We start from the raw sequence: 13702 nt of genomic DNA on the forward strand, positions 1-13702 counted from the left end.
CACACTCTGTGGACACCGAAGACATATTTGACATCAAGTGATTGATTTCAGAGACACCAGTAAACTCATGCAAACCATTGCTGTAATTGTGTTTTAAATTCAAGTCATGCGGTGGATCAGCTGGGTTTGTGTGCAGCGCTGGTGAGGATCTATGAATCGAGTGATGTGTATAAACTCTCTGATTAACACAACAGGCTACTAACATATCTCTGTAATCAATCAAATCTCTAATGTTTAGATATTTTAAGATTTTAATTTGATTTCTGTATCTCAGTTAAGCAGCAGATACGTCATTTAATCCTACGACTATATTCTTTAATGCTACTTAAAACACTTCAGTATTTGCTTGATTATTTCTGAATGTCATTTGTGTGCTCATCATCTTGTGTTATATGAGCTTGAGATGATGATGACTTTATCTGTCCACAGACAGGCTTATGAGAACTGTGTTGTTCTGGAGGCTCGGATTTGTTACAATGTGGCCAAACTAATGGCGCTGAACGCTGAGAGGTAAAATTTCATGTTTCACTTTAGTTTTTATCTTGCTTTAATCAAGGACATGACAAGTTTCCTTTGTGCAGTGACCTGACACCTGAGGCTTATTATTGATTTCTAAAACGGTTAAAGTTTCTGATCTCTGTATTGATCTTGTTTGTGACGCACAGGAAGAAAACTGAGCGCAGTAAGAAGTTCTTTACAGATCTGATGGCAAAGGAACACATTCCCACCATGATCAACCCAAAACCCTGCGGTCATCTGTGCTGCTGTGCCATTACAGGCTGTGAAGAGGTATGAAGACATTTAGCACTCTATTACCCATAATGCATCTGTGCTGTCAACACGAGTCACAAGCATCATTAATCTGGAGAGAAGAAAGGGCATGTTCAGTGAAAATGGCTAGAATATATCACAAACATTTTGAACTTCATCGGCAAATTGACCGAATGAATTTATACGTTGATAACCCTACTGAAATAAACAGCTAAAACCAGCCTGAGCTGGTCTCCCAGCCTGAATTAAGCTGGTGTAGCAGGACGGTTTTCAGAGGGGTTTTGGATCATTTTTAGCTGGTTAGGCTGGAAGACCACCTGACCCACCAGCTTGATCAGACTGGAAGCTTGGCTTAGCTGGTTGGCTGGTCTCCTAGCCTGGTAAAACTGGTAGGTCAGCTGGTTTTGGCTTGTGGGTCAGCTGGTCTCCCAGCCTGACCAGCTAAGACCAGCTTGAAAAAATGTCCCAAACCCATCTAAAACCAGACTTTCAAACAGCTTGGGCTGGTCTTTTCAGAAGGGAAGAGATTGATTTCTTTGTTTGTTTGATTTACTCACAGTAAGTGTTTGGATATTTTTCTCTCTGAATGAAATTATTTGTGATGTGTGAGAATGATTGAGAGGATATAAAAACTCTTCGGGGAGACTGTAATGGTTTCTGCTCCGGTCTGGATGTGCTGTATTCCTCATGTGAGTCTGTGTGGTTTTGTAGGAGGAGGCTGTGAGTTATTACACTAAACTGGAGGCCAAACTGAAGGAGGAATACCGAAAGGAAAAGGAGAAGGTGAACACTAAACCTCTGGGAATGGCATTCGTCACCTTTCAGAATGAGGCCATGACTGCAATGTGAGTTATGATGTGACAGGTGCATTGTGGGACATTAATTCTGTTTGAAAACAGATCTATTGACACATGATTTGTTAACTGGTGTTTTATTCTTGATTAATCTCTCTCTCAATCTCTCTCTGTGTGTAGAATACTGAAGGACTTTAATGCGTGTCAGTGTCAGGGCTGTAAGTGTCGACAGGAGCTCCGCTCATCTCAGTTCAGTGAAAATCTTCATGTATATAACTGGAATGTTAGTTATGCTCCGGACCCTCAGAACGTCCGCTGGTGAGGAACTGACCCTTTCTGTCCATCTGTCTGCCCGTTTGCCTGTCCGTCCGTCTGTCTCTGTCTGTTTGCCTGTCTGTCTGTATGCACATCAGTATCTGAATGACTGATTCTACATTTACCAGTATATAAATTAAACACGTGCACAATGCAGTTCTGTATCTCAAATTTCAATACCCTCATCCTGACCGTCCTACTGTTATTTTATCAAATGAATTAATGTAAAGTTAACAACATCACATCATTCTCTCTAGCTCACGATTTGTTTCTTTTTATTCCTTGCTGTCTCACTTTCTCTCTGTTTCAGTCTCTTTCTCTCTATTTTTCTTTCTTTTACTCTACTTCTCTCTCTCTCTCTTATTTCTGGCGCTTTTCCATTGCATAGTACCCCATGGGTCAGGTCAGGTCTTGCCAGCTCACTTCACTTTGGCACGGTTAGCTTTTCCATTGAGTTTAGTACCACTTCACAGTCGGAGGGATTATAGGCATGTCATTATATTTGCGCTGCCTACTGCTGTGACATCATACAACAAAGGGGAATGCAGTGTTTCCCATACATTCATTTATTTGTCTGTCACTAAAAAAATTTAAAATATATACCACATTTGATAATGTATGTAAATAATGACCACATGTCATTTAAAAATATACCACCACAAATAGATGTTTGCACATTGTGTTTATCACATAGGGCCCTATTTTAACGATCTAAGCCAGGAATGTTTACTTCCAACCCTAATCAAACACACCTGAATTTCATTTCCAAATAATCCTAAAGACTTTAATTAGATTTTTCAGGTGTGTTTAATTAGGGTTGGAACTAAACTCTGCAGGACAGTGGCCCTCCAGGACCAGGGTTCCCCACCCCTGATCTAAGCGCATGGTCTAAACAGGCATGTCCGAACCCACTTTTACTAATTTAACGACGGGAAAAATAGTTAAAAAAGGGTTGTTCACATTCTCCTAATGAGTAATGGGTGTGTTTTGGGTGTAATGTGCAATAAACCAATGAGAGTCTCAGCTCTTATCCCCTTTAAAAGCAAGTTGCGCCTGGCCCTGTACCTAATCCCTGTTTAGAAAGCGGATTTTATAAACTGAAAAACTAAGCTGAGGAAGAAGACCACCAGTTTAAGAATAATGTTAAAAAATTGTGTTGTTTTTATTTGCAATGAAATTATAATTTTTTGGATTAAAGCCGTTTTCTACAGGCATGCAAGTAAAAATAGCAGGCTTTTAATTGCTTTAAATGTATTGATATTCTACATAATTTGCAAATATGCAAGAAAAGGTTTGTACTCTAAAAATACTTTATTTTTAACAAACAAGACATAAAGTATTTACAAACGTGTGGAGAGCCGAAGCGTTTCAGCACTCGGACAGCGCCATGGTTTTTTTAAGCATTATGTTTCTCATCTCACCATACCCACAGGTACAGAGTCATCATATAAAATAAATCTCAATAATAAGAGACTCAATAATAATCTTTTACATTAATCCTTTAATCTTTCATATTTAAAAGCGTTTTTCTTTGCTGCTGCGCATTCATGTATGTGATGTCATCCCATTGATAGGCACACATTTCTAACGCGCTCATTAAATAATGAAAAACATATTGCGCCATAGACTTTAGAGCAGGTTGTAGTTGGTCAATGGCGTAGATTATTGTAGTTGCCCCAAAATAGCAATACGCCAACAATGCACCTGGACACACCTCTTTTTCAGACCAGAATGCCCATGGTCGCAAAACCATTTGCTATTTAAACAACATGACGCTAAACATGAAAACGATAATTGCGCCGGGTCGAAACTAGCAAAAGACACTTGCGTTGCGCATTGCACTGCATTGCGCCGGGTGTATGATAGGGCCCATAGACTGTAAAAAAGATGAAAGACGTGACGTTGCTCTTTTTTCCATCCCACTCTCTCTGTCTCTCTGTCAGCTGTTTTTGCTCACTTCATTATCTACAGGATTTGCCCATGAGCAGTCGATATCTTATTAAGTGTAAAGATTTGACTCTTCCTGCTGAGTTTTTTTGTGTGTTTATTCAGTGCCTGAATCAAAGCTTTTCTCGTCTGTTTTTGGGCCGTGTGTAGGGAGCATTTGTCTTTGGGAGGAGTTTCCTGGTGGCTACGCTGCTTCATCATCAACTGCATCCTCTTCATCCTGCTCTTCTTCCTCACCACACCTGCCATCATCATCTCCACAATGGACAAGTTCAACGTCACCAAACCTGTCGAGTATCTGAATGTAAGGCTGAGTTCTGTCTCTGAGCCGCATGTTTGCAATATCAATGAGCGCTGATCTGTGATATTTGTGATGAATCTTATATCTCTCGCTCTTTCTCTCTCTCTCTTTCTCTCTGATCAGAACCCTATAGTCACTCAGTTTTTCCCCACCCTGTTGCTGTGGGCTTTCTCCGCCTTGTTGCCCACCATCGTCTACTATTCTGGCTTCTTTGAAGCCCACTGGACCAGGTACTGATCTTTACTGTAGTGAAGGTGATCTGTACTATTTTGTGTCACATATTCAATATCTATACTAAAAGATGCACCCTGAGGTTCTGTTTGTTTCTTTATTTGTTTATCATGTTTTAAACATAAGTGTGGGCTAAGAGTCATAAGTTTGTGTTGTCTCTCTCTTCAGGTCAGGGGAGAACAGGACCACGATGCACAAGTGCTACACGTTTCTGATCTTCATGGTTCTTCTGTTGCCATCTCTGGGTCTCAGCAGGTATCGTGTCCTTCACTTCACAGCTCAACTGTGATGTAATTTGTGTTCCTCACAGATGATCAGAAGATTGCAGGCTTCATTTTTGAATCTTTGTTTTCTTATTCAGATTTCTCAGATGTAGTTTGTTGATGATAGATCAGATTTGGTATTTGTGTCTATAACTCTAAAAATGCATCTGTGTTTAGTTTGGATGTTTTCTTCCGATGGCTGTTTGACAAGAAGTTCCTGGCCAATGCCACAATCAGATTTGAGTAAGTGAAATTTTTTATTTGAAATGTTTACATATCTTGCATAATTATATTGCGTGTTATAAATAAGAAGTTTTTTAACAGTTATGTGTTTGTGTAATTGTAGATGTGTCTTCCTTCCTGATAACGGAGCATTTTTTGTGAACTACGTCATCGCCTCTGCATTCATCGGGAATGCCATGGACCTGTTAAGAATTCCCGGTCTCCTCATGTACATGATCCGGCTGTGTCTGGCTCGCTCGGCTGCAGAACGACGCAATGTCAAACGGGTACCAAGAGACGCACACACACTTACTTAAAGAGTTTGCTACATTAATCCAAATCCTCACACAATTGCATTGTACTTGTTTGAGTCTGTTTCAGAGGTTTGCATTTTAATATTATTTGCATGACATTTAAGCACAATCTCCCCAATTTCTTTAAATCTTCTTGCTTGATTTTTTTCATTTTGACTTTGTTTGTACTTCTCATTCTCATTACTGTGCAGTGAGGATATTTATCTTGTGATGTTCGGTCTGTCTGTGATGTGTTGGTTTAATGTTGGTGTTTGTGTTTGTCTGCAGCATCAAGCTTATGAGTTTCAGTTCGGAGCTGCTTACGCCTGGATGATGTGCGTTTTTACTGTCGTTATGACCTACAGCATCACCTGCCCAATCATCGTCCCATTCGGTGAGTCAGACCCCACCCACTTCCACATCAGCCCATTCATGAACAAAGAAGGTGACAGCCAATCAGAATAATGCAGATAAGAACAAGAGAGAGAGAGAAAATATAAAACTTTTAAGATTTTTTTGACATGCTTATAAACCTTTTTTGAATCTTGAGAGAGAGAAGTGAACAACATTATGTAAGAGAAAATTATGTGAATGATAAAACTGATGAAAACAGCACAGGATGTAATGGTGTGTATCCAGATCGCCACCTGCTGTTCCCATGATGCAGTGCAGTTTCTAACAATGGAAAAGCACCACAGAGAGCAACCTGCTTATGCATTGTGTGTGCGTATGTGTGCGTGTGCGTATGTGTGCGTGTGTGCGTGTGTGCGTGTGTGCGTGTGTGCGTGTGTGCGTGTGTGCGTGTGTGCGTGTGTGCGTGTGTGCGTGTGTGCGTGTGTGTGTGTGTGTGTGTGTGTGTGTGTGTGTGTGTTTGTGTGTTTGTGTGTTTGTGTGTTTGTGTGTGTGTGTGTTTGTGTGTGTGTGTGTGTGTGTGTGTGCATATGTGTGTTTGTTTGTGCGTGCGTGTGTGTGTGTGTGTGTGTGTGTGTGTGTGTGTGTGTGTGTGTGTGTGTGTGTGTGTGTGTGTGTGTGTGTGTGTGTGTGTGTGTGTGTGTGTGCATATGTGTGTTAGTGTGTGTGCGTGGTTTGTGAGATCTTTCTCTCTCTCTCGCACACACAAACACTCACGCACGCACACACACGCTCTCTCGGTGTGACTCATCGGATCAGGGAGGTTCTGTTATGCGGAGGATTCAGGATATTTTTACTCTCTCCACAGCCCACTCTGCTGTAAATGTAGACCTGATAATCATAGAAACACTAAAGAGAGAGAGACACACTGATAAATCTGTGAACTTCATAATAAATCACTTAGCACAAGATAAATGTTATAATGTTCTTTATTAAGTGTAATGGCTTTGAAATGTTTGATTTGTTTAGTTGAGTTTGTGGCGTGTCTGATGAAGGCTTTGTAACTCATTGTGTTAGCAGCGCAAGCGGTTGTGGGTTTGATTCCTAGGGAACAAACATACTGAGGACATGTATCATTTATAACACACTATAAGTCATTTTGAATAAAAGTGCCAATTGTGTAAATGTGTGTTTGTGTGTGTTTGTGCAGGACTGATGTATATGCTCTTAAAACACCTGGTGGACAGGTACAACATGTACTACGCTTACCTGCCCTCTAAACTGGACAAGAAGATTCACTCAGGAGCTGTCAGTCAAGTGGTGGCCGCGCCCATTCTGTGTCTCTTCTGGCTGCTGTTCTTCTCCACTGTTCGCATAGGTGTGTGTGTGTATGTGTTGTGAGGTTTTTTGTAACACAAAGCTTGTAGACTAACCCAAAGTGTGCATTATTATGTTCATTTAAATATGCTTTAGTGTAGGACTGCACAAAATGTCATTTTAGCATCAACACTGCAATGTGTGCATTTGTAAGAGTCACATCACAAAACATTTAAACATAATAAAACTATTTCAGATGCCTTTGTTAATGTTACACTATACAGTACGAGAACTATATACACTATATGTTTAAACAGCAAAGAGAAAATCACAGATTCAATAACATTTCACCTCATGAAAGACACTCATGATGGTAACACACAAAACGATTTCAAAGGAGATTTTAATACACAATCTGGTCACATGAGAAGAGCTATCTAATACCACCACACAATTATTTTCTTCAAGTTACCAGAGCTATACAAGAAATGAAAGGCAGAAGTGAAATCCTCTCAAACAGAGGTCTGGTTAAGTCATCCAGTATTCACAATATACATCACAGAAAAACTATAGATAACAATGTCAGTTTTATCTCAATATCATGCAGACCTACTTGTATATCTCTCCTGTATCTCATCTGTTTTACTCAACTATTTTTTCCCTGTGAGGTCATAAAATCAGAGTTTCTTTTAGTTGTAATTAGCATTTATTTTTATATTTGTAGTTTTTAGGTAAATTTTTGTTGAATTTTTAGTATCTTTGCTATGAAATTTTGTCATTCAGTTTTTGTTGTTTTTTCAAACTAATATTGCTATTTAAGTTTAATTCAGTTTTTCCTTAGACAACATTTCTAATTATTTCAAGTCTTTCAACAAATATTTGGGGCATTATTTTATCAAATGAACAGACATACAGAATGTTTATTTAACACAACAGACTTTTTGTAAGTTATGACATCACCACCTAAAGCGCACTTGAGAAATTCATCTGTCTTGTGACTTTGCAGGTTTTTTACAGATTTAACAGAAATCTGAACAGATCTGTTCTTTACAAACCTTAATTTGTTTTAAACCTCTCTCTCTTTCTTTTTCCTCTGCAGGGTTTAGGACCCCAACGTCCATGTTCACCCTTGTGGTTCTCATCATTACTATAGTGGTGTGTCTGTCACACGTCTGTTTTGGACACTTCAAATACCTCAGCGCACACAACTACAAGGTACGAGTCGCGGTGCTGAAGGTACGAGCTGCAGAACGTGTAGCTCACAGAGATCTGTTGTGTCTGACATCTGAGATCTTCATCACAAACTCTCTCTCTCTCTCTCTCTCTCTCTCTCTCTCTCTCTCTCTCTCTCTCTCTCTTCAGATCGACACTAAAGACACAGAAGTTGACGGAATGGAGAACGGCCGTCCTGCCAGATCTTCACCCTCCATCAAATCTCAGGTAAAATTGTCCTCCAGGCTCTGAAATGGCACTGTTGACTGTTTTGTAACATTTTTATTTTCCCCAGATCTTCATTTTTAGTCTAATGATAGTCACAAACATTTAAGTCTGGACATAATAAATATAAGTTTTTTTTATAAAGTAATCTGCTTATTAGCAAACTTAAGGTCATTTGTGTTCTTGATTTATGGTCTCACTAAGATTTCTCTTTTGTGTCATTCACAGCAGCAGATGTACATCGCCCAAGTCTTACAGGACCCAAACTCTGATGAGACGGGGACAGGCAGCGGAGAGGACGACGGTCAGGGGTCTTCACAGGACGAGGAGATGATCAATGGTGGAAACAGCCTGAATGAAGCAGACTTTCAGTCTGGAGAAGACAGTCTCATCGCCAATGAAGTCCATCACTAACCACAGCTGTGACAGGAGAGAGAGAGAGAGCCGGAGTAAATCAACCAAACACAAAACTTTCATCTGCACACGTCTGTCTGTCCCTATTAATGCTGTGAACTGAAGTCGCACCTTAGAAACCCACAAACACACTGTACAAAAGCACACGTGCACACATCAATGCTAACATGCTTATAAAGTCCAGCGCTTTCTTCACGGCTACACCGTATGCATTAACAGAGCCATCATGTGAGCATACAGCAGCACATAAAGATTTGTGTTTGAAATGCTTTAAAGTCTATTGGGTTGTCTTACGTGATGCACTCTTATCGGTGTTGTCAATGAAAACTTTTAGTTGGACAAAATAAAGACGTGGATTTCTTGTTGATGGATTTTAATGAATATTAGCCATCAGCCTCGAGAGAAGACAGAAACAGATGAAGACTCTCCACGCTCTCTCCACCGCGCTCCCTTCTGTCCAAAAGTATCTCATGGTTCGCCTTAACAGCTATAATGTCAACAGCACTGCAGAATTTGGCTTTGCTTTTTTGTTGTTGTTTTTTGCTGAAACTGATGGATTAACGTTCATCTGGCATTCCAAAGGAAATGTGCAATAGTGGAGATCTTAAGAAGACACGCAGGCCCATTTAACGTCCTGAAGGTTTCAGAATTCGGCAGAATTGAAATCTCAACCCTTTATTGGTTCACTGTACAGTATTCTGCCTAAACACTAACACTACTGACTTACTAACTTTCTCTCTCCCACATCCGTACTGCGGTCGCCATGGAAACAACATGGGCCATGTCTTTGAGTTGACTCCAGTCTGAAGTGATGTACAGTATTTTCAGACGTGATGAGTGTGAAATGTGTGACTCTCTCAAGATGTAACACTGACATCTTTGTTGTTGTTGTGATTGACTCATATTCTTGCGTTTTTGTTCCTGGTGGGTTTTTGGCTTTAATTTTGTCTTGTACGCCTACAATGAAATCCTGATGTTTTCATTGTTGTAGCACAACAGAGTCCGTTCTGAACGTGAAAGCCTGATCTTCTGGAAGAGATTCAGGAGGTGCACTTCAGTGATGAAGCACATTTGATCCAGACCGTGCAACGTTTATCCCTTGTTTAGGAGCATTGGAGGTCATTTTTGTTGACTGAATGGGATGAAATGGTTCATCGGGGGCTTTCACTTCAACCCATTAAAAGCCTCAATAATATCTGCACAAATACATCACGTTTAACTTTGTGACGGATGAAAAATTGGCTTAGAAAACCTCTTATCTTGCACTGATTCTCATGGGTGATGTTTAAAGGGATAGTTCACCCAAAAATAAAACATTCTGTCATCATGTTGTTACAAACCTGTATTAATTGCTTTGATCTCATGAACACAAAGTAAGATGGTTTGAGGAATGTTTGTAACTAAACCGTTCATGAGTCCACAGTGGGAAAAAGAATACTATAGAAGTTAATGGGGCTCACACTGCAAATAAATGGCTTTCTTACTTAGTATTTTTGTCTTGTTTTCAGTACAAATATCTAAAAATTTTTTAAATTAACATGCATTTTCTTAATGAGCAAAATAAGTCTAGTTTTTAGACCAAAATATCATATTTGTGCTTAAAACAAGCAACAAAATTTGCCAATGGGGTAAGAAAAACAACTTTATTCTTAAACACTTAATTCATTTATTTTTTTCTTAGCCCATTGGCAGTTTTTGTTTGCTTGTTTTAAGCACAAATTCACTTAAATTTTATGTTTTTTGTCTAAAAACTAGACTTATTTTCTTAGGTCATTTTGCTCATCAAGAAAATGCATCTTGATATAAAAATGTTAGATATTTGTACTAAGAAAGTTTTGCAGGGCAATGCATGAATGGTTTTGGTTGCAGTTTTTTACAGATGCTAGGACACATTTCTCAATATTTAGGTTACTTTTGCAAAACTCTTCACACAGTTCTCCTAACCAATTTTCAGCTTGGCAGAGCAGTTCATTTCACATTCAAAATGCATTACAACTACCAAAACACTTTATTCAGGTCTCAAATCAACTCATTTTTTCAGAACACTAGCAAAAGTTGACAGCCGACAAACACACTTTGTCACCCACAAAACAATGACCTAAAAACCACTAACAACATGTAGCATTATACAATATCTCTGTTTATAATTCACTGCAATCTGTTACTGGAATGAATCAGACATGATGCAGAATTCTTCAATATTTTATGTAGTTTATTTGTAGAGTAATTCCAAAACACAAGAATTTGTATACACACCATCCTCTGATACAGATACAATAGTAATGCTAATCTACTCACTCTTTTCCATTTAGCCGATTGTTTTCATAGCATTTATTTTTAAGATTTAAAATATATTAAAATATTACTGTAGAAATTTAGCAAATTGTTGTCTTATTCAGTTTTGTATTATGCTATTGTTTTGAACATAAGTTTAACAGTTTTTAAACAGTATGTAAGCATCTGCAAATTGGCCCGTATGTATAAAGAGTTTTGGCCGTGTGAAAAGAGTTCATGAAATTTGGGAGATGTGGTCATTGAAGGCATTTTGTGCCATAGCTATGATAATTCATCCTCAGTTTAGCCCACATAGACTTCTGTTGTGCTCACTGTGTGAAGAGTTTTGCAAAAGTGACCCAAGTATTGAGAAATGTGTCCTAGCGTCTGTAAGAACATTCCTCCAAATATTTTCTTTTGTGTTCATTAGAACAAAGAAATGTATACATGAAAGTGAGTAAATGAAGAGATTATTTTTATGTAAACTATCCCTTTAAGTAAAAAGTGTTTGAAAACGACTACACTTTGACACCCCAACCATCTTAAAACTAGATGGTGATGTAGATGTTTAGTGTGATACAGAGACAGATGTAGCGGTCACATGAAGCGTCACTGACTGATAATATTTAACACCAATGAATGACTCGTTTAATTTAGTTTGTGCTGGATGTGATCATTTTTAAGGAAGTTGATTTTCATTTTTCACTTTTATTGGATGAAGCATATGTTGATATTCAGACATACAGACATCAGTCTTAATGTGATGTCTTATTAAAATTGAGATGAGGTTGTGAGGTTTCAACTTTTTCTGCACTTCTGTTGCTTTAACTGCACAAAGTGAATGTGGATGCAGGAGATGTTTGTTTGTTTGTTTGTTTGTTTGTTTGTTTGTTGGTACAAAATGTCATTTCACACTGAAAGTTTATGAGGGTCAGTTTTTTTTTTAGGAAAGTCCCTCCCTTGCTATTTTAATAGATAAAAAGATAAGCTAGTGTTCAAAACTGATGCTAGATCAGATGTGAAGGCGCACAACATGATTTCCAGATCTGTGCTGTCTGTAAGTACAGTATGGTTTGCACTGAAAGTGAAGGTCTTCATATACGTGTTACTTTATTCTCAATGTTCAGTGTCTCGTTGTGAAATCTGGTGATGAAGATGAAGATGTTTGAGGTTCTCTTCAGAAACACGCAATATATTAAAAACTGAATTGAGCAAATAACACTATGGTACTATAATTGCGCAGTAACTTGAGAAATGAAATGGAGCCGCCTCAGGTGTTCTTTATTTTCCAAAAGAACAAATCTGTTTACATCTGTATGTTTTCATTATCTGTCCTTTTCACCTGTTTTCCTTCAAAATTCCAGAATTCTGGTTGATGAAGACACAAAGGTAACCTATGAAAGCTGTAGCTGTGTTGTTTGTTAGAGGCGCATTGACGAATCCGTCACCATTTGTCGATCTGCCGTTTCATCTTCAAAGGTTTTGTAGCTACATGCTGGAGATACTGAAGCAAATTTGTGTCCTGGAAATCTTCAAAGATGAGTTTGTGGAAAATATTTGGTCCCGTTTTTGGGGTTTCACCTCACCTGCTTCTTATTGAGTTAATGCAGTGAAGGTCTCTTCAGGTTTTGGCAGTGAAGTAAAGAGCAGATGGGTGAAGATATTCGATTCAGTATTTGATACAAGTCATGTATTAAAGATGTGTCAAAGCTAGCTGTGATAATTCTCTTGTTTAATGGATTTTAATAGATTTTTGGTTTGTTTGTTTGTTTGTTTGTTTTATAACTAACTTTAAGCTAACAGTAAATTTCTTTTAGAATGAAAAGTCACAGACATTAGTAGATTTTGTACAGAGATGACATGAACGGATGTTGGTGTTTTGCAAAAAATGAGGATGAATGATCATGTTTGTACAAAGCGATCTTTGCCAGCGCTCTACAGTATGTTTGAATGAATAAAAATGGGATGAACTTCAACAGGACACCTTTTAATTTCCTCTAATCTGTTAACATTACAGCTTTACGACAGCGATTGGATTCATGTTCTAGGACTCGTGTGGTGTTCATGACACTTTGTCCAGAGGACGTCCCTTTGCGGAAGCATTTTAGTGTCACACTTTAAGTTCTTTGACGAATAAAAACTGATATTCATTCTGTGCATATGTCCAGGTGTCCTTTACTCTGCCTGAAGAGGGCGATATATATATTTTACATCACAATGTCACTTCCCTGTGTTCATAAAAACCTCAAACGTGACAGACAGAAACATTCCACAAACATCAGCAAGTTTGTTTTTTCCTTTGTTAGAAGTTTTTTAATGATGATGCGTCTCATTGCTCATAGCTGAGGAACAAACAACAGCGTTCTGTGTTTACTTACTGGCCTTAAACTGTAGAAAGTAAAACGTTGGATCAACCTAAAAAAAATTTTTACTTTACTTTTTACAGTGTAATACAAGATATGATCCCAATTTCTTTGTCTAACTCTACAATATCTCTGAAAAGGTTCTTAAAGCTTTTAGATTTCAATGAATAGGCCGATGAATTCAGACTTAAGTCTGTTGTAAGTTTGACACTTCCTCTTGTTATATGAACCACAAACACCCACAGTTTCAGTGAGAAGAGATCGTGTTGTCTTTAGTTGCCTACAGCCTGATTACTTCATCACTAATACTGTACACACAGACCGTCAGACGATCTCTTCCTGCTTAAGAATGGGTTTCTGGGGATACATGCTACATCTAAACTCTAATAACGGTTTTACATTGAATAAT

General features: G+C 38.4%; 1 protein-coding gene across 5 annotated transcripts in view; it reads left to right on the forward strand.

Moving 5' to 3' along the window:
- LOC135740758 (CSC1-like protein 2) overlaps positions 1–13087 on the forward strand; it is a 44156-nt gene extending 31069 nt beyond the window's left edge. For 4 of the 5 annotated variants that reach the window (XM_065259271.1, XM_065259272.1, XM_065259270.1 and 1 more), the window contains 14 exons: positions 430–510; positions 666–789; positions 1483–1616; positions 1746–1883; positions 3978–4131; positions 4252–4358; positions 4528–4614; positions 4800–4865; positions 4969–5131; positions 5426–5531; positions 6699–6866; positions 7905–8020; positions 8168–8245; positions 8471–13087. In XM_065259271.1, coding sequence (XP_065115343.1) covers positions 430–510; positions 666–789; positions 1483–1616; positions 1746–1883; positions 3978–4131; positions 4252–4358; positions 4528–4614; positions 4800–4865; positions 4969–5131; positions 5426–5531; positions 6699–6866; positions 7905–8020; positions 8168–8245; positions 8471–8656 — 1708 coding nt within the window. In that variant the 3' untranslated portion in view covers positions 8657–13087. The remainder of the gene's footprint in view (positions 1–429; positions 511–665; positions 790–1482; positions 1617–1745; positions 1884–3977; positions 4132–4251; positions 4359–4527; positions 4615–4799; positions 4866–4968; positions 5132–5425; positions 5532–6698; positions 6867–7904; positions 8021–8167; positions 8246–8470) is intronic. The other variant, XM_065259273.1, reaches the window with a different exon arrangement.
- Positions 13088–13702: the final 615 nt, after the last annotated feature.

The sequence above is a fragment of the Paramisgurnus dabryanus genome, chromosome 14 (assembly GCF_030506205.2).
Source record: "Paramisgurnus dabryanus chromosome 14, PD_genome_1.1, whole genome shotgun sequence".
NCBI classification, from domain to species: domain Eukaryota; kingdom Metazoa; phylum Chordata; class Actinopteri; order Cypriniformes; family Cobitidae; genus Paramisgurnus; species Paramisgurnus dabryanus.